This window comes from Equus caballus, chromosome 12, assembly GCF_041296265.1.
Source record: "Equus caballus isolate H_3958 breed thoroughbred chromosome 12, TB-T2T, whole genome shotgun sequence".
Lineage (NCBI taxonomy): Eukaryota > Metazoa > Chordata > Mammalia > Perissodactyla > Equidae > Equus > Equus caballus.
Genome location: NC_091695.1, coordinates 11062502 through 11089686, shown reverse-complemented (window position 1 = coordinate 11089686; position 27185 = coordinate 11062502). Strand labels below are relative to the sequence as shown.

Genomic DNA, 27185 nt, shown 5'->3' with positions numbered 1-27185 from the left:
CATTTGTCCAAGGTCACCCAGCTGGTCAGTAGTGGAAATAAGAATCGGACCCCAGAGTCTGTGCCTTTAAATAAGACATCCCGTTGCCCCTCCAGGCTTAGTGGCATAGCAGGGGCTTTCCCTCCAGCCCCTCACCTCTGAATCCCTCATGCTGTGGCCCATCAGAGACTCTGCCAGCCAGGCCAAGGGCCATTCTAGAATGAGGCTGTTGCAGGGCCCTGCCCTCTCCCAGGGATTCTGCAAGTAGCTTGAGCAGTTAAACAGAGGAAATGGGGCTGGGCTTGTTTTCCAGCTGAGGCTTCTCACAGCCCTGGAACAGCAGAGAGCAGGAAATGTGGCTCCTGGAGGGGAAGCTGGGCCAGCTGGAGGCTCTGGGAGGCAGAGCAGTCCCAGCTGGGGCACTGGGGTCCCCTCGGCCTTGTACTCTCTGAAGCTGTCATCACTTTCCAGGTGGGGTGGGGGAGGGCAGGACTGGAAGGCACAGGTGCACAAGGCTGGGGAGGACGCCCTTGGCAGTTCCTAGGACAACATGTGCTGGCAACTGGGGAGCTGGGGACCCCTCAGAATCCAGCCAGATCCACACAGGAAGAGGAATCTGGGTAAGAAAATTATTCTGGGCTTTGTGGAGGCCCCAGAGAGTGAGGCGTTCTACTTTCCGTGGCCTGGATGAGCAAGTGGGAGCTGGGGAGAAGAAATGTACCAGGGCACCAAGCACTCCACCTGCGATCTGGACAGCCTCTGCTCTCATAACCAGCCAGGACAGCCTCCTTGGCCTGACCTTCAAGGCTCCTTCTGCTCCGGTTCCTTTCTTTTTCGCCTCTTCGTCCAGGCTTTCCCTGCTGAGCTTTCCTCTCAGCCCACACCATGCTGGTGCCTGCCTTGAAGCAACTGTTGGACAATTTCTTCCCTCCTTTTTTGCACTCTCTTCAACATGCCGCCCTCACCCCTGCCATTCCATTCTGCATATGCTGCTCTCCTTACCCTGTCCGCCCTTAATGATTGGCCAGTCAAAATCTCCATCCTTCAGACCCCAGCCCAAGAAACAAAAGTGGGGAAGTGGAAAGAGCCCCAGCCACTGAGTCCATTTGTTCAAACTCCAGCCTGTGCTGGGTGACCCTGGGCAAGTCACTTAACATCTTTGGGTTGGACCCGATGATTTCTAAGATCTTGTCTAGCTTTGCTGGTTTCATTTGGATCTCCTCCCCTGATCTCCAGGTTTTCACTCATTCATTCATTCATATGACAAATATTTTGTAAGTACCTACTAAGTGTCACAGCCTGCTCCAGAGCCAGCATTCCCATCCCACTGATTTATCTCTCGCATGCATTTTTATTCCCAAGAATATTCCTAGATCATGTGGCCTTTTGGGCACATTAGTCTTGTCTCCTTACAAGATTCTTGAAGCCTCTGTTGCTGCTGGCTAGGTGCTGGGTGCACAGTATGTGCTCAGTAACTTCCTATGGAAATTGAGTACGGTGTCCAACAAGTTGAACAGGGGCAGGGGGACTGGCTTCCTCTTGCCGTGAGTGGCTCTGGTGAGACATGGGGGATTTTTGAGGCTAAGTCCCTCCCTAGCAGCTAGGCCTGTGATCCAGGTAGCTGCTGAAGCCCTTGGGAACAACCCAGAGTCCAAGAGTACCTGCCGATCGCTGGCCCCTGCCCCACAGAGGAGCAAGATGCACCTGCGTTGGACTGTAAGTGCCGCTGGCTAGTGACAGATGGAAATTCGATTAGGCTCCTTCTGGGAAGCCTCATTAAAGTCCTGAGCAGGAGGAAATCTGGAGGAGGGGCTGGGGACTCTCTCCCACTGGGGCCAGAGAGCTGTGGGAGCCCAGCAGACACAGGTGGTCCCTCAAACCACGATCTCTCTTGGAAACTGTCCTTTGGTACCTCCGAGGCCCCCGGCTGGAGGGGAGGGGAGCCTGGGTGGCTCTCCTCTCCATCTGGGTCAGCTGGATCTGCCCTAAAGAACTCTCTTCTGCCCCCAGCCTGGACTGTAGCATCAAGCCCCCAGGGCAGGATCAGGGGGACTCCAGCCCCGCAAGTCTCCCCCGCTCCCCCCATCTGTTGGCTCATAAACCCAGATGGCAGAAGCATCTTTTATCCCCCACTCCTTGGGATATGTGCACTTGGTATAGAGCCAAAAGAAAAGATCCTAAGGATGGAAGTCCAGGTTCTTGGAAGCCTGACAGAGTAAAAGGAGTTTTTGGAGTGAAACCGATCTGAATCTGGATCCTGGTCTACCAGTTCCTGGCTGTGGGACCTCAGCAAATTGCTTAACTTCTCTGAGGCTCAACTTCTTACCAGTAAGATGCTGCCCAGTGGTCCTCAAACCCCCACCTACTCTGCGCTCCCCACTTAGTCTTCCTTCCCCAGACATCGCAGGCCGAGAGCACTGGTCAAGCACGGCGGAGCCCAGCAGAAGCCAGATCGAATCCAAAGGCCTCTCCGACTCGCTCTGTGTATCCTTGAACAGAGGTTTCCCCAGCCTGTGCTGCCCTTGTCCTCTGGACCTGGACCCTTGAGGACTTTCTCTTAATGCTCGGCTCTGAAATTTCACCAATTGAAGCAAAAATGAGACCTGGGGTTTTTCAGCAGCTCACACACGAGAGAAGCTGTTTAAATGCTTCTGCTGGAATTGGTCCTCCCAGCTCCCCTCTGAAATGCCCGAATAGCTTGTGCCCACTGGTGCGAGGGGTTGGGGGCGCATCAGCTGCTGGGGGGCATGCCCCAAGCACCCTCTGTCAAAACAGGGTCGGAGAAAACCCTCTTTCTTGGATCTTAGTCCTGGTGGCTGCTGCCTTCATGATGAGCCTGGCTCCACCTCCGGCTCTGCCCTCCTTGGCCTTCGACTCTCTCGTCAGCAAGAACCTCAGGTCCCTGGAGGGAGGAAGGCGTTCTGGGAGTTGGCCCGGGCCCCGCCCTTCCCAAGGGAAGGAAAATGGAGAGACCCCCAGCTTCCGGCTTCCTCTGGCAACAGGCCCCCTCCTCCCGCTGCTGCTCCGCTCTCTGCCCCCGGTTTTTGCATTTTTAATTCAGGACAGAATGTGATCTCTTGCAGCGTGTTGCTTTATCCTGTTGCTATTTAAATTACAAATCGGCCCCATCTCCCTGTCACTCCTGGGTTATTTTTAGCTTCTGGTAAATAGCAGCAGGGAGAGTGGGATCAGGTGCCCCTCCCTCGAGGAGCTGTGTACCCACAGCCCCGTGCCCGTTGCTGGGGGACCCTCCCCTGCCAATTGGCACCCCCAGTCGCTTCCCCCAAGCCCCTCTGTGGCAGTGGAGCGGGTATGGAGAGGGCCGCAGGCTGGGACATGCATGCTTGCTCAGCCCTTTGCTCTTAAGTCTCTGTTTTAACTCTGCCACCCTCAGGTCTCACCACCCATCCATCACTCAGGGTCTGCCTCCTTCAGAGGCCTTCCTGGACCCCCCCAACCCCCAAGGCGGTCCAGCCGCAGAGGGCCAAAGATCTGTCTCACCTCTGCTATGAGTCAGGAACTTCACGTCTCTTATCTTCTTTCATCTTCCCAGCCACCCTCTTGTGCAGGTATTACTGATCCCAGGTTTCCATGAGGAAACAGGGTCAGAGGTGAAAGCGACTTACCCAGCGAGGAAGGGGCAGGGCTGGAATTTGAACCCAGGTTTTCTGACCCCAAGTCTGCATGCGTGTGCATTGCACTGCCTCTCGTGGCAGAATGCATGTGCCACTCTGCCCAATGCCCACCATCAGCTGGTTTTCCCATGTGTTTGTCCTGTCCCATCTATGGGATCAGGGGCTGGCAGACTATGGCCCACGGGCCGTATCTGGCTTGCTGCCTGTTTTTGTATGGCTGTGAGCTAAGAATGGTTTTTACAATTTTCAATGGTTAGAAAAAAGTGAAAGAATAATATTTGTGAAAGTGGAAATGATATGAAATTTAAAGTTCAGGGTCTATAAATAAAGCTTTACTGGAACCCAGCCATGCTCATTCGTTTACATATAATCTATGGTTGCTTTTGCACGACAATGGCAGAGCAGGGTGACAGAGACCATGTGATCCCAGAGCCTAAAATATTTACTGTCTGGCCCCGTACTGGATCACACTTTTGTCAAGGGAAGGGACCATGTCCCATACTTTCACGTCGTACAGTGCCTGGCCCAGGGGCAGAACTCCAGACAGAGGTGCTGGTCTTCCTTCAAGGCCCTTCTGGGGCCACAACAGCACGCAGCACGGGGAAGGCCCCTGCCAGCCACATCCCAGTCATTCGGCTCCCGTTTTCCCTTTCTCTCTCTCCTTCAGCTTCTTCACAGATGAAACCAGTGGTTTCCAAACCTGCCTGGCTATCAAAATTAGGTGGCGGAGGTTTTTAAATTTGAGATGCCCAAGCCCAACCCCAGACTATGTGTATCAGGATCTCCAGGACTAGGGCTTTAGAAATGATTTGAAAAGAGATCCCCAGGTGATGTAGTTTGGGAACCACTGGGCTTAGCTTCAGAGGCCCAAGTTCTGCATCTTCTGACGGGTCCTTTCAGACCAAACCCAATGCCCCTTGCTCCCCTCTGGCTTTTCCCAGGCTGGAGGCCACCTTCCAGTCGTTTCTTGAGCCCAACCCTGAGCATTTAGGACTTCCTTAAGTGTATGGGAGGTAACTTTCTTAATGCCCAGATGCAGACGCAAGACATACGAGCATCACCTCTCTGCCCTTTCTGGACTTATTGGAAACCAGATCCCATTAAAACCAAACAAGAAACCACCTCTCTCAAGTCTTTCTCTTGCCTATTTTCCTGCATCCCCCACTCCCTCCACATCGAGTTTCTCCTGGCACAGACCTGCCATCTCTCCATCACCTAAACCAGCTGCCACGGCTGCTTCCAGCCCACGCCGGGGCTGTGGGATGAAGGGAACCTGTTTCTCAGAAACCCCCACGCCCCTAAAAGCTTCTACTGTCCTGCTGAAAGCCCCCGTCCTCGCTGACGTCAGAGGCAGCCAGGCCTCAATCCAGCTTCCGCTTCCACCCCTCGCCCTCAGATTTTTTGCCCCCGCATTCCTATCTAAAAAGCCTTTTCTCTGTGTGAAGGGCTTTCAACTGCTTTTCTTAGCAACTCCTCACAGCAGGGGTGGGAGGTTGAGCTTCGAGCCAGAGCTGCAGGGAACGGTGGCAGGCAGAGGGACGTGAAAAGGGCCCCCGTGGGCCTGAGCTCCTGCCAGCCCCCATGGCCTGTACAAGGAAGGGTGGCACTGGTCACCAGGCCACTCAGCTCTGCAGCCACGTGGGAGGGCTTAGCTGGAAAGCACAGCTCGTTCCACTGGGGTCCCCTGGGCAGCCTAGGGCTGCTGTCTCGTTCCCAGGGCTTCCTCTGCCCCTTACCCAGGGGGCTCTTCCTGCCTTGATGCTCTGTCCAGTCTGGTCCTAAGACTGGGCTCCTGGCCTGACCCTGGGGTACAAAGAGGTGCCTTGCCTGACCCGTCCAAGGCTGACAGCTGGAGCCCACCCTGGGGCTGTCTCCTGCAGCCCTCACACAGGTGACCCAGTGGTCTCCTGATCCCTTCACAGCCAGAGAGGAGCCATGGCTCGGTTACCTTGCATCCTTAGTGACTAGAGACCTCAAGTTTGGGATGTAGAGAGGCCTCCAGTCAGGAACCACCCAAGGGGAATCCCAGCCCTTGCAGCTGCCTCTGTGTGTGTGCGCGTGCAGCATCTTCCATCTCAGCTCTTTAATTATTCTCTGCTCCCTATCCTCTAAGCCTCTACCCCATTCTGGTCTCCTTTCCAGGCCCAGATGCTGTTTGTCCCTGACTCACAGCCAAGGAAAATCCTAGAGTCACCCCCTTATGTTATAGGGGAAGAACTGAGGCCCAGAGAGGGATATTGTCTAGCTCAAGGACACAAAGCAAGTCACTGGCAGAAAACAGAATACAAGCCAGGTCTCCTGACTCCCAGACTAACATTTCTTTCAGGTTTCTACAGTCTATACCCATCCCTCATCCATTCCTCTGCACTCTCCTCCCTTAAGGGACTTTCAGGGGCTCCTTTATCTGCAACCAGAAGGCATGAGACAGAAGAGGCCCTCCTCTCAGCATGGCATTCTGAAAGGACTTGGTAATGGAGCCCAGTGTACCTCTGATTCCTTCCCCAGAAGTGAAGGTGGAACCCCCGGGAACCTAACCGACTGCCCACTTACTCTGAGCATCTCCCTCCATGATGGCGGAGAAGCCCCACTCCTTCTCTCTCAACCTCCCCGAGGGATGGAGGCCTCATGGCCACTAAAAATACCGGAGCCCTTCGAGCTCCCGGGGCTGGGCTGGTTTTATGAAACCCCTTCCCAGAAGCCCCAGAGAGAAGCAGGCCAGCCTCAGACACACCCCAAAGCCCCGAGGTTGTAACCAGATGGGGACCTTGTCCCCTCTAACTAGGCTGAGGGCTTCAAGGACTGCAGATGCCTCCATGTCCCTGCTGGACCCTGCAAAGGAGGTCACGCTGGGCCAGGGGCTTTAGCGGAGGCAGCCTGTCCAAGTCGAGGCTGTGGTCTGGGAGGGGAAGAGGGAAGTGCGGGCTGCCCCTCCCATGTCCCCCCCCCATGTAGCTTACCCACCCTTGCTGAGGGGCACCTCACTGTCTCCATCCCAGGTCACAGAAGTGGTCCCTGGGGCCCACTCCAGCTGTCTCCTCCAGGGGATCCCTGAGTAGAGGCGGCTGGACCGCGGAGGCTGGGGATCTTTCACAGGCGGAGACGGTTTAATTAAGAAGAATCGGCTAGAGGCGCCAGGTTCAGCCTGCCACTGGGGGTGCCAGTGAGGGCCTGCTGGTGCAAAGGGGTCCAGGAGCGGATTCCCTTCCCCATCTCTAGGCATCAGGGGCTCAGCCCTGGTGGCAGGGAGCATCTCAGTCACTTCCACAAGCCAGTGCCTAGCACAGGGTCAGCACACAGGAGAGCTCAGGTAGGGCCTAGTGAATGACTAAGGGGTCCCTCTTTCCCCAGCAGAAGGGCCAGGGGGTGTCTCCCGGCTCTCCCCAGGGCAGAGGGGTTTGTAAGGATCACGTCTTGGTTATTTCTCCCCTCAGCGCCCAGTGCGGTGCCTGGCACGCAGTTGGCATCAGTAATTCCGTGTTGAATGAATCGGGCTTTCACGGTTCATATAGAGAAGGGGTCCCAGAAGCTCTCCCTTCCCCCTGCACACGGAGGACAGAGACCCCCTGGAAGTCATTTCTGAATCCCCAGGGCCTAGAGCGGCGCGGGGCCAGCTGCGGGCGCTCCATGAATGTCAACTGAAAATGGGGGTGGTCCCAAGCGCTGCGCCCCCCGCCCCCCAGCCCCCGTTCTCCTTACCTGTAGGACACCTGCTTTAGGAGGTGCATCTGGCGGAAGCGTTCCTCCACCGGGGGCCCAGCGGCCATGCCCCGGGGGCCCTCGGGCCACGGCGGCGGGACCGCGGGTTCCTCCCCGCGCCGGCAGCGCCGCCGCACCACCTCCTCCTCGGCCGCCCGGCCGCCGCCAGCCCCGTCCCCGCGGGGCCCTCCACCGCCCGGCCCCTCGGCCATTCTGCGGCAGCCGGTTCGCGCGGCCTCCGCGGCCTGTCGGGGTTCCCTGCTAAAGTTGGGTCTCCCTTCCTCCTGGGCCCCGGGACGCGCGGCGAGGACCAAGGCAAGTGCTGGGTCCCGCGCGTCCCTCCCGACGCCGGGGCTGCGCCGACGGGAGCAGCGGGATGCGGGGCGCTGCGCCTGGAGGGGCCGGCGGGGAGCCTCCCGCGCCCCGGGGGGTCCTTGGCGGGGGTCCTCGGTGGGGGTCGGGGTGCCGCGTCGTGCGCGCCGGGGTGCCCCCCGGACGGCTGCAGCCGGAGCCCGAGCGGAGCGGGAGCCGGAGCTCGCTCGCCGCTGCTGCGCGCCCGAGTGTCACCTTAGAGACACCGCCAGCCCGCGGGGTCCGGGGGGAGGCGCCGCCCCGCCCCGCCTGCCCGGCTCGGGCACGGAAGGAGCGAGCCCGGCCCAGCGGAGGCCGGCACGAGCCCTACCCCGGGGCGCAAGGCTGGGGGCGTGGGGCGCCCGAGGAGCCCACCCCTGCGCCCCCTCCCCCGGACCCCGCGGCTCGGCAGCTGCCAATCACAGCCCCGCCTGTCACTCAGCGGCGGCGATGCGCCCCCCCCCCCCCCTCGTCCCGCGCTTTCCGGCTTGGCATTCGCCGCGGCGCCGGGCAGGTTGGGGGGGGGGGGGGCGGGGGCGTTGACATGAGCTGGCTTTAACCCCGTCGGCGCCACGGGAATTTAGAGACCCGGTTAGATTTGGGGAAGGGGCACAGGAACACACTCTGGGACGCCTTGAATTTGGGGATGGATCTGATCGCCGGTAACACCGTCTCTAGGCCTAGAGATCTTCTGGACTTGCCCGGAGAGGGACCCCGCTGGGGGTGAGGGAACTTCCCCAACTGGAGCCCTCGGTCGCCAGCCCCAAGGCGCGGCTGCCTCTTCTGACCTGCCCTCCCGAGGCTCCCGGGCCAGGGTCTCCCAGAAGGTTGAATGAGCCTCCTGGGTTAGGAGAGGCTGATGGGAGAGAGGGAAGCCCACTGGGAAAGGAACGACTAGAGGGCTCCTTGTGGTCCATCTTGGACGCCCCCTCTTCTTCCGCCTCTAAATCTCATGGTCCCTCCTTGCATCATCTCCTCTTGTCCTTGGGGTATTCATCACTTGAACGTTACATCTGGATGATGGTGGGACCCTGGTTAACTTCTCAGATCTAACGCCTCCTGTTCCCCGCCCAGGCTCCTCTTTCTGAAGTCTACCTTTGGCCATAGCATTTGCTCTCCCTTTGCAGCATTTAATGGCTCGCCCTTGCCTATAAGTTAGCCTGGCGTTCAAGGCCTGCCTTGCTCTTCCCACATCCTATCCTCTGATTCCGTCCATTTCCTTCCACTCGTCTATGCTCCTTCATTCTGGGAACTGGCGCCAGGCCTGCACAGCATTGTTCATCTGAAATCCCCTTCTGTTGACGTACTACAAATTCTGAGGCTCCACTCAAACGCCTCCTCTTCCAGGAAGTCTGGCTTGATGGCTCCAGCTGAAAGGCACTCTCCTTTCTCCCAGACCCCACTGCCCTTTTCATCAGATGTCTAATCTAGTGTGTGTCTTGTCTTCCGCCCCTTGACTGTGAGCCTAGGAAAGTGGGAGGGACCAGGATCACAGAGGCAGAGAGAGGGCTACAACCGGGCAGAGCTGTGCCGCTCACAGCTCCTCCAGCTCTCATCAGCCCTGCAGTGGCTGTCCTGCCGTGCCTCTGCTCAGGTTGTTCCCATTGCCTGGAGTGTGTCCCCTTCTCTGAAATCCTGTCCATCCATCAAGGCCATTCTCAAGTTGCACACCCCCCAATACTCCACTACAGACGCTGTCCACCTCCTTCAGCCCATCCCTGTTTCCTGGGCCTCTGTCCGGGCTCTCCCCTTCACGCTGTAACATCTCATGTGAGTCTCATCACAGCCCTGGGGCTAGATATTATCACTTCCTCCATGTTACAGATGAGGACGCTGAGATGTCATTCAAGAGATTTTTTTCATTCAAGATGGCTCAGCCAGTGAGTGGGCTGAAATCCAGGTTTTTGGCCCCAGAACTCATGCCCTTTGCCACTCCCTCACGCTGCCCGCCACAGTAACAGCCTCACATTTGCCTCTTTCCCGCATCTGTAAACTCCCAGAGGGAAGGAATTGGCCGCCTGGGTTCTGCCTCATCTCTCCCGGTCCAGCCACCTCATGTAGGATAAATGGAATAAATGGAATTGCATTAAGGTTCTTGGCCACAGGGGAACTTCCTCCCTAAGGCCAAGTTCTGAAGCATCCCTGCTACCACGGGGTTGGGCAGGGCACTCGGCAACAACTCCACCCCCCACCTCACCCTTGGGATTGCCAATTTTCCGAGCAGCCTGGCCCACGGTGGCCTCCTATACCGTGAATTATGGCAGTTCTGGCTGGGTTGGCAGTCTCTCGCCAGCTGTCTAACTGCTGGATTTCCAGGTTGGATTTTTGTTCTGCTCTTTCCTGCCGAGTTCTCCCCACTCAATCCTTTTAAGAGGGGAGCTTCTCCCCTCTGTCCTCCCACCCCCCCCCACAGGACCAGCTGCCGACTGTGTTCTGTTTTAGCTGTGCTCCGCCCTCTTTCCAAGAATCCCGGGAAAAACGAAGGCCTCCTCCTCTGCCCAGCGACCCACCTTCCCCAGCCTCTGCAGCTTCCGCTCGCTCCTTTGAACACCTCCAGCCCATCGCCTCTGCGCTCGGAAAATAGTAGCGAATGCCTTTTGAGTGTTTACTGCATGACTGACCTTGTGCTAAGAGCCCCATGTGTAAGCTTTCACCTACGCCCCACGGCAACTTTATGAGGGTGGGTCCCATTTTACAGATGAGGACACCAAGGCTTCGAGAGGCTGCGTCACTTGCCAAAGTCACGCTGAAGTACAGCAGGGCCCTCAGCTCCCTCCCAACTGCCACTCTGATGACAAATGGACTCAGGCTCCTTTGGAGGTGAGTTCCCAGCCTGTCTCCCCTCCCCCACAACCCAAGGGGCACCTGTTGTTTGTGTCAGAGAGGTCCCAATTTGGCCAGATGGCCCCTGGGGTGGTCGAGCCCTCTGGAATTGGAACCTGCACTATCCCATCCCCGCTCCAGGCACCGCCATGGCTGCTCGGTTTCCAGGTGTAACAAAGGGTTTGTTGTGGCAATCTGAGCAGGGTCACTGCGCTGTGAAAGCCATCACATCACATGTGCATGCCGCAGGACTGGCTGCCAGGCTGACGACAGAGTGTGGAGGCTGCAGCTCCCTCACTAGGGACGCCCTGAAGACGCCCCCCCTTAGGGATGGTGACACACAGCCCTGAGGACGTGCTATGTTAAGAGGTGGATGGTACAAGGGCATTAAGCCTGCATCCTAACATAGGTGGGGAAGCCTGCCTTGGATGGATGAGCATACGCTGGTGACCACAGATGACCACACTTTGACCTGCTCGCCACACCCTGGCCTCTCTAGATTATTGCTCCAGGAAGCCCTGTCGTTCTTGCATCTTGCGCAAGAACGAAAAGCTGGGCTGGGGGGAGGGCTTCTAGAGCAGACGGGAAGGGGTATTGGGGTGAGAGCTGGAGAGCTGGAGGGGCAGCACAAGCTCTGAAGCCAAACAGACCTGTGTTCAAGTACCAGCTTTGCCGCTTTTGGCTGCATGACCTTGGTCAAGTCATTTCACCTCTCTGAACCCCACTTTCTTAATCTGTAAATAAACCCACCCCTTAGGGTTCTGTGGATTCCTAATTGGGACAAGTAAAGTTCTCAGTCCAATGCCTGGCACGTGGTAACTAGTCTATAATGGGAGAATGCTAGACTTCAAGGCGTTGGATATCAGGAGCCGAGTCTTGTTTGAACTCCACTGTTGGCATGGTGCCATGCACATAAGGGACACCCCGAAAATATTTGTTAAATGATTGAATGAATGATGACGGGTCGCACCAAAAGTCAGCTTTGTCTCCCATTCCTTTGAGCGACTATTTCAAACTCCCCCTCCCCCCATCAACTCCCATGCCAGCCCTCTCCATTGCCCTATCCCCAAACTTCACAGACATCAGGGGCTCCCTCAGTTTCCTGTCTCCCCACCTTCTGCACCCACAGAATGCCCTCCTTTTCTCTCCAGGCTTCTCAGGTCCCAGGTGGACCTCTCCACCCACTCCCTGAGTCCCTTCCCCACCCCTCATCCATCATCTTCCCTCTCTACTGGCTTTTTGTCTTCTAGAAATAACCATGGTCAACTCTCTCCCATCTGAAAGAACAGCCCCCAGCTGCTCTTGATCTTACCTACCTCCCACTCCAGTCGCCTGCCTGCCTCGGCTCCTTCACAGCTAAGCTCCCTGAGGAGTCCACCTACATCTCCCGCCCTCCTCGGTCTTCGCGTCCATCCCTCCTGTTCAGACTTCCCCCGGGGTCACCTGGCCCAGCTCTCCCCTCCGCGCCTCCAACCGAGGGCACCGGTGGCCTCCTCGTTGTCAAAGCGAACAGACACTTTGTTTTCTCATCTTTCCCAGCCTCTCAGGTGGCATCTGACGCCTCTGAGCGTGGCTCCTGGAAGCTCCCTGCTCCATCAGTTTCGGGGACACTCACCTCTCCTTTCCTTCCCAGCCTTCTCATTCACGCCTCTTCTTCCGCTGTCTCCGTATGTCCATCTTCCCTGGAGTTTTGCCCTCACCTCTCTTCCCTTTGTGCAGACCCAAGTCTTGAACATACCGCCTGGATGCTGACGATTTCCTTGTCTCCACCTCGCTCTCTTTCTCCCCAGCCCGAAACCGACATGTCAACATGAACACTCTGCAAGCAACTCAAACTCGAGACGTGCTAAAATGAATTCCTTTTCTCTCCGAACCTTCTCCTCCTCCAGCATTCCCTGGCTCGGGAAACAGTCTCGTCAACCCTTGTGGCCTCCAAGACAGACGCCTAAATGTCATCCTGGGCTCCACCCCCTTCCTTGCACCCCACAGCCAATTTGATGTTAACGCCTGTTGATAATTCCTTCCAATTATCTCCAGACTCCTGACTCTACCCCCTGTGGAGCCCCCAACAGGCAAATCTGATTATCAAACTCTCCGGCTTAAAAATATTCAGTGGCTCCTCATCACCTTTGGGATGACGTGTTCTTTCTTTCGATCCCAGAGAGGGCAATACCCAGGAGCAGGACTCAGGTGAAGCAAGGGGGCGCCTAGGATGCAAAATTGAGGGAGGTACTCATTCTCAGGCTTCTACAAACGCCTCTTGAAATTTTATACCTTAACCACCCCCTGGTCTCTCCCCAGTCCCGGCCCTGCTTTTCATGGCTCCACGTCTTTGCACTTGCCATTCCCTCCACCCCAAGCACTCAAAGCCTTTCTCTACTTTACCAACTCCTACCCATCCTTTAAGACTTGGTTCAAGGGCCACCTCCTCCGAGTTGCCCGCCCTGACCCACCAAATCTGGGTTACATGGCACTTTTCTGTGTCTCCTTAACATCCCGTATACTCCTCCATCACATGGGCCCTGATGGCTGGTTTACTCCCCAGCCTCCACTGCCAGCCTGGGGGCCTTTGAAGGCAGTTTGTTGAATGACTAGTAGAGGGAATGGATGGACCAATCAGGAAATGTGATGTGCTAAAAGTTACTGTTAATAATAATAATAGCTTGGGGCCCAGAGCCCAGCCTTGAATGGCCTTGCTCTAGAGGCCTACATGTCCTAGCAGTTAAAACTGATGCCCAGCAGTGGGCAGAGAGCTCCCCATCATTGGGAAGAAGGGGGATAGAGGATGGGGCCTCATGGCCATAATTCCGTCTGGTCTTGTTCAACTTTTCCTGTGGTGGCAGCTGGCGTGGGCACCATCTGGCCACCGTGTCCCTGCTTCTGAGGATGACAGTATCCTGCCTTTGTGCCCAAGTCCAGATGCCTTAGCGTGGCATTCGAGGCCCCTCTGGATCTGGCCCCGATCACCATCCAGCCTCAGCCCTCAGCATCCTTGCCTTCCGCTGTTCTGAACGATTTGAATTTTCTCGACGTTTTCCTGCTCCCTCCCACCCTGGAGGCCCCTGCCCAGGCTGCTCTCTCTTCCTGGAATGCCCGTTTCCTCTCTCCTGCCTGCTCCCAACAGTGCTTCCTGTCACCTCCTCCAGGAAGCCCTTGCTGCTTGAGTACGGGGGAGGCTCCGCTCCGTGCTGTGGCAGCATCCCTGGCCTGGCCCTTAGCACACCGCATTGAAGTTGCCTCTAAATGCACAGCTCGCCTTTCTCCGAGTCACTCCGCGCTGGGCCCTGTTCTAAGCACCGTGGGTAATTTACCACGTGGAATCCCCACACAGCCTCACGCATCGGGCCTTCGTTACATCCTCTTTTGACAAACGGAGAAATGGAGGCTCAGAGACACTCAGGTTCCATAGTTTCTCCGCTTCCTTTGTTGCATAACAAATCACCACAAACATGGCGGCTTAGCACACGTATGACCTCAGCGTCCGTGGCTCAGAGTCTGGGCGCGGCTCGGCTGGGTCCTGTGCTCTGGCTCTCACCAGGCTGCAGTGCAGGTGTTGGCTGGGCCGGGGTCTCACCTGGAGCCGGCGGTCCTCTTCCAAGCTGGTTCAGTTGTCGGCAGAAGTGAGCGCCTTGCCACGACAGCACTGAGGCCCTCAGCTCCTGGATGCCGCCCCACTCCACGCAGTTCAAAACATGGCCGTTTGCTTCTTCAAGGCCAGTGAGAAGCTGTCTTTCTCTTCCGGAAGGGCCAAGGCCCTCTTTTATGGGCCTTCCCCTGATTAAGTCAGGCCCACCCAGGATCATCTTCCTTTTGATGAGCTCTAAATCAACTGATTGGGGACCTTAATCACATCTGCAAAATCTCTTGACCTTTGCCACAAAAGGTCACGTAATTATGGGAGTGACAGCCTCTCATGTTCACAGGTCCCCTCCATACCCTAGGGGAGGGGATGAAACAGGGCATGTCTGCCATGGGGCAGGAACTTTGGAGGCCATGTTAGAACTCTGCCTACCACACACAGCTAGCAAGTGGCAGCTGCAGCGGTCAAACACAGCTCTTGTTACTCTGAAGTCTGCTTTTGTAATCCAGCTGAGGCCAAGGATACAAGGACCAAGGCAGTGGCAGGTCCTAGGAGGGTCAACTTGGGTACCACGTGGAAAGCATCTAGCACAGTGCTTGGGAACTTGGAGGAGCCTTGGGGTGGGGGAATGCAGCAGAAATCTTTGAGCGTCTCGTTTGAATTCTGCGCCTGGCTGGGAGCGGGAACCCAGCAGATAGGGATTCTTACACCCCTTGCCCCCCCATCGCCTGCCGTCAGAATATAAAATAAGGGGTTGGCCCGGTGGCACAGCGGTTAAGTTCGCATGTTCCACTTCGGCGGTCCGGGGTTCGCCAGTTCAGATCCCGCGTGCGGACACAGCACCGCTTATCAAGCCATGCTGTGGTAGGCGTCCCACGTATAAAGTAGAGAAAGATGGGCACGGATGTGAGCTCAGGGCCAGTCTTCCTCAGCAAAAAGAGGAGGATTGGCAGCAGTTAGCTCAGGGCTAATCTCCCTCAAACAAACAAACAAACAAACAAGTTAAAAAAGAAAAAGAATATAAAATAAACCTACTCTTGTTACCCCCCGCTCCCCACAAAGAAAGGCACAGAGTCAGGAATTGATGCTGCATCTTTTTTTTTTTTTACTTTTGCTTTCTTAAAGCATGTGCTGAGCCGGTAGGTGAAGCAATTTGGCAATTCAAAAGGCCCAGCGGCTTGGGCAGCGGCAGGGGGAGGCCAGGGGAGGGGTGGGGGGGGCCCTCTTTCCCCGGCCGGGGAGCAGCAAAGCCCGCACTAACTTCATAAAATATAAAACACGGGAGGGGGGACGGGGGGGGAGACGTGTACAATACAATACCTTAGGGGATTGGCAATAATAAAAAATAAGGTTCATTATTTACAAACAATTTCTGTTCTTGGTCTCTGTACAGTGGGGGGTGGGGGGTGTCGGTGAGTTGACGTGTGTGTTTGTGGGTGGGTGGGGGCGGGGAGGCAGTGGTCGTGTTGGTCATTATGGGGGGGCAGCCCAGTGAGTGGTTTATCTGAGGACGGATGGTTGTGGGAGGGAGGGGTCAGGATGGAGTGGTCCGCCCAAAGGAATGATCCAAATGTCAGGGGGCGAGGAGAGGCCCCAGTCAAGATCTGGGGCAAAGAAGGGTTGGGGGAGAAGTGGAACCCTTTCCCCTGGGATGGGACCCCAGGGGGCAGGGGTACGAGCCGGATCCGGGTTAGTGAGCAAGACAACCCCTCTTCCGGGTGCCGGGGGGATGTCCTGGGTCCTGGGTCTTGGCACGGCCTAGGAGAGTTTGATGGTGGTGTTGGGCCCCAGATCCCTGGAAAGAGAAGAGAAGTCAGGGGTCACCCTGTCCAGTAAGGACGCACACCCGTCTGCAAGCTGGATCTGGACACAGGAGGGATGGGAGGGTGTGGCTGACATGGGGACCAGGGGGCTGGCAGAGGGCAGGTGGAGCCTGGGACCCCAGGAGGGGAAGGGGCCGCCCGCCCACCTCTCGTGGAACCACTCCTTGGGATGGGAGAAGTCGGGGCTGGTGCCGTTCCCACTGCCGTCCTTCGGCCAGGCTTCGCTCAGGTACTTGCTGGTCTCGTGGGTGCTGTCCAGGTGGTCGAGCTGCAGGTGGTCCTGGGGGCGCTGCTCCGCCGGCCCCCCTGGCTTGATTTCCCAGCCGTCCGGGGGCTCCACAGGCAGGAGGGCGCTGCGGCCGTCCTCCCAGGAGCCTGCGCCCTCATCGTAGAACAGGAGGCTTCGAGAGGGCACTGGAGAGGGAGCCTGGGGTGAGCCACGGCGCCAAGGAAGCCCCGCCTCCTTCCTCATCCCGGCCACGTGCGTGCCTGGATGTGGGCCCCGGAATCTCACAGGCCTGAGTCCAAATCCCAACTCTAACAACACTGAGCTGTGTGACCTCAGGCGAGCCAGGTCCTTAACCTTTCTGAGCCTCAGTTTGCACATCTGTAAAATATGGATGCTAGGCCCCACCTCCCGCAGATGTGAGGTTTGAACGAGATAAGACAGGGGAAGTGATGCAACCTGTGTTTAATCAGCACTCAGAGAAAGCAGCTCTTCGGAAGCAGAGGGTACAGGCCCGGGCGTCTGAGAGCTGCCTCTGGTCCTACCTGTACTACCCACTTTCTGTGACCTTGACGAAATCGCTTCCCCCTCCTGGGCCCTCCTGTGCCCTTCGGGGAAATGGATGGGAAGAAAACACACTCATTGGATATCCACTGTGTGCCAGGCCTTGTGCAAAGCCCTTCGGCCTATAGTGAATCATCGTCCTCTCCCAGAAAGTCTTGGGAACGAGATATTTTTAGCCCCGTTTCACAGAACGGGTAATTGAGGTCCCAGGATATCAGGAACGGTGTCCCATGCTAGTTGTGAGTTGGTGCTGCAGGTGAGAGGCGAACCCGGGTCTGCGTGGCTCCAGGGTCCTCCCCCGACCCCGCACGCCTAACAGTCCGTGTGAAAGGTGCTCCCTGGAATTGTGTGATGCACCCGCTCTGCAAGCCAGCCCCCTCCAAAAGCCATTTGCTCCTGCAGAGGTGTCCCCCTTGCCCTGCCCAGAGACAGGGCCTGACGCCCGCTGTGCTCACTCCTCCAGGCCCTCGCAGCCTCCTCCGACTCGACTCGGGCTTTATTCAACACTACCCGCACCCGCCCCCCAACTTCCAGCCCTCCTGTCTGCAGCCTTTCTCTCCCTCCAAATGCACACGGCCCGCTCTGGCCTCGGAGCAACGGACACGTGGCTCCCAAGACCTCACCTCCCTCTCTCCCGCCTCCCTCAGCAACTGTCCTGTTCTCTCCCTCAGGCCGCTGTGCTTGTCCAGGGAGGGTTTCCACTCCCTGCCTCCACCTCCTCTGCAGCCTCCTCCCCTCAAGGCCCTGCGGGGTCCAGCTCCTCCTCCAGGCAGTGTCTCACTTTCTCTCGGACCTCCCATCTGTTTCCTCTTCCTCCTCCTGCCCTGCCAGACAGCTCGCTCCTGCTCAATGATGAAGGACACTCTGGAAGTTCCTCTGTAGGTCTACCCAAAGTATCTTCTGCCTCTGGAGATCCACAGTATTCTCTGCTGTGCCCTATGCCAGTTCTCCTTTGCCGCCCACGGGTTGTATCTTTTCTCTCCTCCCTGGAGCTCTTTAAAAGGGAGGGAGTGTGCTCGCATAGAAGGTGCCTTGTCTGTACCAGACACTCTGCTAAGAGTGTTCACGTACCGTGTCAGGTGTGACTGACTCTGATCTCCGTACCTCACGGTCCCCTATGGGATGGCAAATATCTGAGCCCACACCACCACTGCCCCTCCTCTGCCTGTGGGAGACATTACTCATGGATCATGGCTCTCCTTCCTGTTGATCCTGAGGGGTGCATCAGAGTCCTTCTTAACACAGTGCTTCAGGCAAACACCACCATCTTACTGGAAATGGCCCTAGAGCTGAGACTCATTTGCTATCCCGTTGTGAAATACTGAGGGTGCTTAGCAGATGCCCCATAACCACTGGCACCATAATACATGGGGGCTAGGGTGGGGACATTCCTATTGTCCCCTAAACCTACCTCCCCTGAGCCACTCCTGGGTGGGCTGGGAATCTGGGGGCGGGGGAGTCTGCATTGTAGTCCTAATTCTACAACTAACATTGAATATATCATAGACCCTTGGGAGGCCTCAGTTTCCCCATCTGTAAAATGAGGAGGTAGAATGAGATGGTGCCAAGCCCAAACTTGGCTCCTCTCTGTGTCTGGCTTCTGCCTGGGGTACTCACTCTGACTGGCTGTGTAGACGCTGTCAGTGGCCATGGGGTCCTCCTTCACGGTCTGGGAGCCGGAGGAGAACTCGGGGAGGCAGGGCACGAGGGAGCCCAGCACCAGAACGAAGCACAAGGCTGCCACCTGGTAGTGGAGAGAGCGGGGGGTCAGACCTGGGGGAGGGAGGGGCTGCAACGCTGGCCTCCCCCAGTCCTCATCCCCCAAAACCAGTGGGTGCCAAGGGCTCCGTATTTTTCCAAGAAAGCAGCCCCTGGAGCCCACCCCCCCGACATGGGGTCTCCCACCCTCTGTGGAGAAGGTGGAGGAGGCTGCTCAGGCCCATTGTGGGGGCACCACAGGCAGTGCTGGAAAAAAGAGGGAAGTAGCCAGTGCGGTTGTCACCTACAGGATGGAAAAATCAGGAAAAGAAGAAAGGGGGAGGACTGGCGGGGGCTGGGACAAGGGAGGGGGACACAGCGTGACACCAGACTCTCAGCAGGGGGAGCTAAGAGTCACAAAGCCCGAACTAACCCGTGCCCACATCATGGCTCTGCCACCTCAGCATCTCAGAGGGGCTCAGGAGGCAAAGGGCTGGACATTTCCAGGAGAGGGTGGAAGAGGGACCAGCAGCGACCTGAGCCACACCCTGGGCACTCTTGTGGGTTTTTAGACATTTGCTCAGCTTTCTCCCCACCATTCATTCCAGAAAGGACAAAGTCCACACTTCCCTGAGTCTCCCCGAGCCCTTCACTCCACAGGGTATGGAAGCCGCCCCCTCAAGGGACTTGCCCTGCCATTGCCTAGCTGGGTTCACGTGAGTCACTACATATGCACAGTGTAAGAAGTGGTCAGGGAAGGTCATGTTCTAGAAGGTTCCATGGGCTTGGTGAAAGAGGCTGGGGTCCGTGAGAGCTTGACCCGAGGGACGTCGCCGGCAATATTGCCAATCCCTCAGAGCTCTCCCCATCCCTTAAAAAGCCAGCCTGGGGAAGGCTTGTCCTCCCGTGGCCCTGTGGGGAGGGAACGGCACCTACCATGAGGCAGGTCCCAGTCTGGGTGGCGGCCATCTTGTAAGGTCTGGAGATCTTGTTGGTGACCAGGGTCTGGAGTTTCTGCAGCTGCTGGAGCAGGGTCCTGAGGAGGGCACAGCGGTCACCCGGCAGGCTCCAACCTGGCAGGCATGTCTGCCTCCTGGAGCTCTCCTGGGGCGCACCTGGGCGGACTCCAGACTTGCCTTCCACACCAGGTGCCCATTCAGCCAAGACAGAGAAGGTCACCTCCCACTTGGCTCCTCTGTGTGGTGGCTCGGGCACCTGGGGCCTCGTGGGGAGTAGCTGGGCCACCCTGTGGGAGCTCAGGGGGACCCTATGATGCTCTTGGCCAAGATGGGGGTTGGAGGAGGGCCTGCCCCACCCGGGCTCAGGTCACCTTTTTCTCACCCTCCATCAGCCACAGCTAAGTTGACTCTCCCTCCTTTGTAACCCACAACATCGGAAGGGCCTGTGAATGTCCAGTAAATAGCAGCTACCGTGTTTGTTAATTGTGGTGGTGTTTTCGCTTTTATCACAGCCCCTCTAACAGCTGGTTTATTTATGGATTTCCATGTGGGTCTCCTTCGCTACCTGTGGGCCCCCTGAGGGAAAGGGCTGGGTCCCACCCAGCGTGAAATCCTCTTGGTACCCACAGAAGGTGCCAGCCCACGCTTGGTGAACAAATGTTTCATCATCTCTTTCCTCCACCCAGCCCAGCGGCGGGGGCTGCAGTTCCCAGAATGTACAGCAGGTGGCGGAATAGCTCCAAGGGCCGGGCCCTATTTTGGGCCACAGAGGAATCTGGGCCAGGGGCAAGGGGTGAGGGGTGAGGGCCCCGGCTCCCCTTCCCTGAGTGGGGGGCCTTCTCCAGGTCAGCCAGGGGAGGGGCTGGAGGCCCCTGAACACGCCTGGGGGGAAGGATGGAAAGAAGGAACAGCTTCCTTGAGCACCTGCTCCATACCAGCTGTTATCTGTTATTTTGATGAATCTCAGCAAATAATTATTGAAGCGCTCCTGTGGGCTCATGGCTGGGCACTATCAAGAATTCAGAATAATAACCATAAAAGAAGAAGAAGAAAGCTAACACGAATGGAACATTCTTAGATGCCAAGCACAGTGCTGGCCCTTGTCTTACAGCGTCTTATTAACTTCCTCATCTGGACCCCGGGAGATGGTGCTCGTCCCATCTCCGTTTAGACAAAGAAACGGGTCCACGGAGGATTGAGTTTTCCCGGAATCACAAAAATGGCAGAGCAGGATGAGAACTCTGAGCTGTGACCTTAGGTAGCTACGGCGCGCCAGGCCCGCTGCCGGCTCTCTACTGGTGTTCCTAGAACTTCATTGTGCACGCAAGTCACCCAAGGGTCTTGCTAAAATGCAGCTTCTGATTCAGTAAGTCTGCGGAGGGTCCTGAGAGTCTGCATTTTGAACAAGCCCCCAGGTGTTGCCGATGCCGCTTGTCAGAGAAATTCCCTTTGTGCTAGCAGGGATGGACACCAGGGGTTCTCAAACTTGACGGCGCGTCAGAATTAGAAAAGAAGGAGGGCTTCTGAAGACAGATTGCAGAGCCCGCTGGAGTTCCTGACTCAGTGGGCCTCGCGTGAGGCCTGAAAATAAGCATTCCTAATGAGTTCCCAGGTGCTGACCACACTTTGCAAACCACTGCCCTCGACCATCTCACCTGAGTGTCCCCCCTCTGGTCGGGTGTCTAGAGCTAGAGCAGATGAAGAAGGCTGGGAAACCGGGGTCCCGGGCTGCTGTCGTCCTGAACTCAGATATTGCTCCTCTCTCCCGCCTCCCAGAGCTACGCCAGAGCCAGGCACTGGCTGCAGAAGGGCAGGGGGTGGGGGGGGGGCGGTTGGGGGGACGACGCAGGTGGCACCACCCACCTGTTGGCATTCTCCAGGGTCTCCACCTTCTTCCACAGTTCGTTGTTCTCTGATGTAAATGTCTCCACCCTGCGGGCCCCAAGCAGGGACGGACTCAGGGGCAGCCCCCAGACTCGCTGCCCGCCCCCCACCCTGGCCCTGCCCACCAGCATCCCAGTCCCTGGGCCCACTGCCCCTGGCGCCCTGTGAGGGAGGACCCGGGGGGCAGGGCAGGCTGGGCAGTGGCGCCCAGGACCTTACTTCTTTTCTAGACACTCCACGTACTCCTTCTTCTTACGGCGGCTCTCCTGGGCCGAGATCTGGTGGAGGAAGCCCCCAGACATGGGTTACCGCTGCCATACATCCACTTCCTGGGGCCCCCCCGCTTTCAGGGCTGGCATCCCCAGGGGAGCAGAGGCCCCCGCCCACCCAGGAAGCCCCAGGGCAGGGCGGGGGTCTGGCTCACGTTTTACCTTGTTCTTGATTTTTCTGCGGACCCTTTTCAGAGCCTTCTCCTCGGCTTTGGTGAGGGGGAGTTTCGTGGGGATGGGGTAGCCCTCAGCAATCAGCGTGCGCTTCTCCTCCTCTGTCAGAAGCAGCGGCCCTGATGTCCCCTGCAGTTTCTGGAGGATGGAGGACACGGCGCTTAGGAACCAGACAGCCCGGGGGGCAAACGGAAGCTCTGCCATTTACTGTCTGTGTGACCTGGGCAATGCACGCAACTCTCTGAGCCTCAGTTTCCTCATCTGAGAAAGGGGGTGAATCTGAATTAACCCACTAACATGTATCAAGGGCTTAAGATGGTGCTGAGAGCCTGGCATATTCGGCACTAAGTACATTGTTGGGGGGCTTCCTAGACCCCATCCGGGACCCCAGAACCTCAAAGCTCACTTGTCCAGGGCCCCCAAACAGCAGCCCCCTCACTCCCCTATAGTCTGGACTTGGGAGGCTCCACACCCCTCCCAGGGCTCAGGACCTGGCTCCCTGTTTCCTGGGGGATTGATCCCCACACAGTGCTCCCTGGAGGCAGCTTGGGCCATCCCCCTGGAGCCCAGGAATGCCACCTTCTAGTCCTGGCTCTGCATCAGTGTGGGTCCAGCTGGCCTTTTGGACCTCTCCACCTGTTTCCTATTTACTGCAAGGCAGGATTAAAAGAATCTCACTTCCATCGGCCAGGCAGGCACCTCTCTGAATCCTGACAGGGGAGGGGATCAGGCTTGGGGGCCCCCAGACCCTTCCCTGCTGGCTGGTCATGTGCCAGGGTGCATTTACTCAATTCCTTGCCTCCAGGGTCAGCCCACCCCCAGCTGCTTACGTGCGGGGCGGTGAGGAGCGGGGAGGTGGAGATGGCTGTGGAGGAGCGGGCCATGGGCCGGACAGGGCTGGAGGGGGGCAGAGAGCGGGGACTCTGGGAGCCGTCGCTGTCACTGCCGTGGCTGCTGGGGGGAGTCGGAGGCATCTGCACCAGGTCTTCTGGGGAACAGCAGGGGAAGACAGGTTAGCAGGGTTGCACCCAGCTCTGCTCGGACGTCAGAGGTCAGCAGAGTGTGGGCCTACACCAGCCCTGACATCATGGTCAACACTGCTGGGACCTTGACTAGTTGTCACCTCAGAAGCCCTTCTGTGGTGTCAGAAAGACAGGAGCTGATATCCCGGAAGCTAATTCCTGAGTGCCACCCATCTCTCACACTACAGAGGCCTGGCTCCTTTTTTTTTTTTTTTTTTTGAGGAAGATTAGCCCTGAGTTAACATATACTGCCAATCCTCCTCTTTTTGCTGAGGAAGACTGGCCCTGAGCTAGCATGGACCTCAGCAAAAAGAGGAGGAAGCCTGGCCCTGAGCTAACGTCCGTGCCCATCTTTCTCTACTTTATATGTGGGACACTTACCACAGCATGGCTTGTCAAGCAGTGCCATGTCCGCACCCCGGATCTGAACTGGCAAACCCCGGACCGCTGAAGCGAATGTGCGAACTTAACCGCTGCGACACCGGGCCAGCCCCGAGGCCTGGCTCCTTTAAGCCTAGTCCTTGTGTGGATATCAGAGAGGCTGGATTCTTGGAGTCCCTCTCCCATCCCAAAGGGCCCAGGGTCTTTGAGCCTCCAGCTTGGCAACCCCAGGAGGTGATTGGAGTCTCCCCAGAGCCAGACTCCAGGGGATCAGACTGGGCAAGCAGCAGCCTCTGTCCCTTTCTTCCTTCCACCCCAAAGTTCAGCCATAACTACCCCAGGGTTTCCATTTCTGACTTCAGGGAAACAGGACATCAGGCACCAGACTTTGAGCAGACCAGCCAGGAGCACTCTCTCCCCAGCCTCTGCTCCATGCTGTCCCTCTGTGGCCACAGCACCAGAGAGACTGACACTCTGCAGGTGGTCAGGAAGAGGCCTGGGCAGAGCCATGAGGACCCAGGGCCCCGCTGCGGGGAGCACTCCCAGGACCACACAGAATGCCCAGGTGACTCCAGCTGCGGGGACCTGGGGCTCTACTGAGCTGCAGAGCAGGGCTGAGGCGGGAGGAGGACCTGCCCCGTCCCCCCCAGGCCCTGCACAAGGCTGCCTCCTGCGGGAGCCCTCTCTCCCCTCTTGGACTCTTGTTTGCCTCTCAGGGACGCCACACTGTAAAGAGCACTGAAGCTGGAGTCAGAGAGACCTGAGTTCAAGTCCTGATGGTCACACCCCTGACTGTGTGACCTCTGGTTACATTTATTTAACCTCTCCCAGCCTCACTTTCCTGTAGAATGGGGATGAAAGGGCTCCCTGTGTGGAGCCATGAGGAGGCAATGAGCTGATGCATGTGAACTGGCTTTACGAATTGAAGGGCATTCTATACTGTAAGGGGTCGCCACGCTGGTCCCTTCCTACCCTCTGTGAATCCTGTCTTCTCTCCGAGGCAGTCAGCACCTTGAGGGTGAAACTTGGGCCTTATTCATCCTTCTAAACTTTGTGGTCCTTAGCCCAGGGCCTGACACCCAGGAGATGCTAAACCAATGTTTATGAATCGATGTGAATCGATGTGGTGGGATTGGAAACATTCACTTAGCCCTTTCTCTTTCTGGCCCATCCAAGAAACGTCCTCCCCTGTTCCCTTCTCCCCCATCGGGTCTGGGGATGTGCTGCCCAGGCTCCCTGGGGATCTGCCATCTTCAACCCCTATCACTGCTGTGCATCTGGTAGTCTGTGGCCCTCACCACCCTGTGATCTACTTGGGTACAGGGATTGTCTTCTCTCTCTGCTTTCCCAGTTCCTGGGACTGGGAGATGCCCAGTGAACTCTGGATGGATGGATGGATGGATGGACGGATGGATGGACAGAAGGATGGGTGGGTGCATGGATGGTTGAATGGATGGATGGACAGATAGATGGATGGGTGGATGGATGGACAGATGGACAGAAGGATGGGTGGGTGCATGGATGGATGGATGGATGGATGAATGGACAGATGGATACATGGACAGATGAATGGATAGATGGATGGATGGATAGAAGGATAGGTGGCTGCATGGATGGTTGAATAGATGGCTATAGAGTTAGTGAATGATGGGAGAGGGATTAGCAGAGAGGGTGAGAGGATACCGATATTAGTGATGACAGTCGTAGACTAGGAAAGAAGCGGAACGGATGGAGAGTGGGCAGGGAAGAAAGGATATTCTGGGGAGAGCTGGGGGTACTGAGGGAGATGCATGGGCTGGACCAAGGGAGTCGGGATGTTGTTGCCCAGGACTGGATAGGAAGAGTCCCCCTCTGGACACACGTACCTGGTGTCACTTTAAGGAACTGGTTCACCTCCTGGGGCTCTGCTTTGATCACTGGCAGCTGAGTCATTTCTCCTGGGGCCTGAGGAAGAGACAGGTCCAGCTCCATCAGCTGCCCTGGGGCTCTCCCCGCCACGCAATCCAACCTTCCTCCCTCCCTCCCTCCCTGAGGCTGGGGGTCTGCCCTGAACAGTTAAGGACGTGGCTGGGCTCAGAGTTCTGCGCACCGCCCAGAGGGGGCCGAGGCAAGTTCTCATGCTTAGAGAAGCCAAGTCAGACCCGAGAAGAGAACGGTGGCCAAGTCATGCAGTTCACGCCTTAAGCTCAGACAAAGAGGCTTTCCTGGGGCCTCTGTGGCCAGGGCCATCTTCTCAGTGGCAGCTGACCCTGCATGGACTTTGAAGGCCACATAGGCCTTGGAGTGTGGGTTGCCATGAGGATGAGAGGTAATGCCTGGCACATCGTAGCTGTTCAATGAATGGTAACAACAGCACACTCAGAGGGGGCATTAACTGGCTGGGGGCTCAGAGAAATCTCCCCGAGCAGCTGACATCTGAAATGAGTCCTGAAGTATACATAAGAGTATTCCACATAAAGGATGGGGCAGGTGGTGAGTGAGAGGAAAAGCATTCCAAGCAGAGGGAAAAGCGTCCACAAAGGCACAGAGGCCAGACAGAGCATGGCTGGATCTGGAAACTGCAAGTATTCCGCGTGTCCAGAATGTAGGCGTGTGTGTCAGGGGCAGAGCAGTATGACACAAGCCCAGAAGATCTGGGGGGCAGGGGAGCAGAATCCCGACAGTGGAGTTTGAACAATGAGGAGCCCCTAATGGGTTTTGAGCAAGGGACCGAGAAAATTAGGTTAACACTCTAAACAGACGTGCATTTCTATTTCTTTATATTCCAACTTGCTGTTCCAGAAAGGACTTCAAGAACACGTGGCTTTCTACACATGACCACCAACACACGTACAAATGGTGTTCTCTCTGAGGAAGGCACTGTGTCGGGTGCTGGATTCCAGGACGGCCTCTGCCCTCAGGGTCTGCAGCCAGCAGAGAGAGGTCACGAGATTGTGCGTGGGACACAGAATCTCAGATTTGGGCAGATGAATAATAAGCACAAAAAATTAAAGGTGGCAGGGACCTTGGAGATTCCCTGGTCCACACCTCCGCTCAGCCCTCAAGTGACAGATGAGGGGCAGTGATGCAGAAGGATGATGGCATTTATGTGGGTCTCACAGCTCATCATTGACTGTGCCAACTCCTGGTTCCTGTGCCTTCCTAGGGTGTTAGGAGCTCAGGAGAGTGGAAGGTGTGGGCTCTGTCATCTGGTGGCCGAGTTTGGAACGCAGCTCCATTGTTTCCGACTGTGTGACTTGGGGCAAGTTCCTTAACTCCTTGAGCCTCAGTTTCCCTCTCTGAGGCATGTCCCCAATCTCTAAGACCCTTCCTGCTGTGGCAAGGCCCAAGGAGTCTCTGAACCATTCTTGGAGATGGTCTCAGAAGATCCTCCACATCTGCCCCAACCTTGATCCTTCCGGTCCGTGGTAGGGTGCAGAGGGGCTGATCCTTCTTGCCTTTGGCCACATATATTCTCATCAGTGAGCCTAGTGGCCAGCGGGGGGCAGGACCAGCCCACATCTGACTCTAGGGGTTTCAAGATGACCCCCATATAGCAGAAATTGAGGACTAGAAGCCCCTTAGAGGTAGTTCACGCTCCCATTCTACAGAGAAGGAAGCTGAGGAAGAAGGAGGGAATGCACTGTGCCCGGAGCACCAGTGAGGGCCGAGCTGGGACCCAGGGACAGGGCTCTGGGCCTCACCTTCCCAGAAGGGTCTTCAGACGTCAGCTTTGGATCTGTAGCTGAACATTGTTATCTATACATCCATGGGGTTGGGGGTTGGCATGGGAGTATGGGTTAAAAATACTAATCTCACGAATGCAACCAAAGAAATATAGCACAATTTGTGTATTTCTATTTGGGTCTTTCTTCCTTTTTGAAAATCCTGATGCTTGGAGAAAAGCAAGTGGCCTGGGTTGTGTCCATTCCCAACATCCTGGACCGGGCCCCTGGCGCACGGTCCTGCCTGGGTCCCTGTAAGCTTCCTTCTGCACGCAGTGAGGGCCCAGCTGACTCTGAGGGTGTTGTGGTTTGTGCCCATTCTAGGATGGCGAAGAGGTGGCCGGGGGGACGCAGAGGCAGAGGACGCAGTCCTGAGGGTCACATTGCTCCCCATTCATAGAGATGCGCCTTCCCACA

General features: G+C 56.9%; 2 protein-coding genes across 5 annotated transcripts in view; both read right to left on the bottom strand.

Annotated features, from left to right (window-relative positions):
* The window catches only part of DGKZ (diacylglycerol kinase zeta), a 41051-nt gene extending 33215 nt beyond the window's left edge, over positions 1–7836 (bottom strand). Inside the window, exon 1 of one of the 3 annotated variants that reach the window (XM_023653966.2) lies at positions 7311–7836. In XM_023653966.2, coding sequence (XP_023509734.1) covers positions 7311–7522 — 212 coding nt within the window. In that variant the 5' untranslated portion in view covers positions 7523–7836. The remainder of the gene's footprint in view (positions 1–7310) is intronic. The other 2 variants (XM_070229392.1, XM_023653969.2) reach the window with 2 other exon arrangements.
* A 7309-nt stretch (positions 7837–15145) lies between these two features.
* The window catches only part of CREB3L1 (cAMP responsive element binding protein 3 like 1), a 35355-nt gene continuing 23315 nt past the window's right edge, over positions 15146–27185 (bottom strand). Inside the window, exons 4-12 of one of the 2 annotated variants that reach the window (XM_023653952.2) lie at positions 24930–25008; positions 22492–22649; positions 21650–21799; positions 21438–21496; positions 21198–21266; positions 19312–19411; positions 18295–18421; positions 16034–16301; positions 15146–15859 (exon numbers count right to left, since the gene is read on the bottom strand). In XM_023653952.2, the coding sequence (XP_023509720.1) occupies positions 15823–15859; positions 16034–16301; positions 18295–18421; positions 19312–19411; positions 21198–21266; positions 21438–21496; positions 21650–21799; positions 22492–22649; positions 24930–25008 (1047 nt within the window). In that variant the 3' untranslated portion in view covers positions 15146–15822. The remainder of the gene's footprint in view (positions 15860–16033; positions 16302–18294; positions 18422–19311; positions 19412–21197; positions 21267–21437; positions 21497–21649; positions 21800–22491; positions 22650–24929; positions 25009–27185) is intronic. The other variant, XM_023653953.2, reaches the window with a different exon arrangement.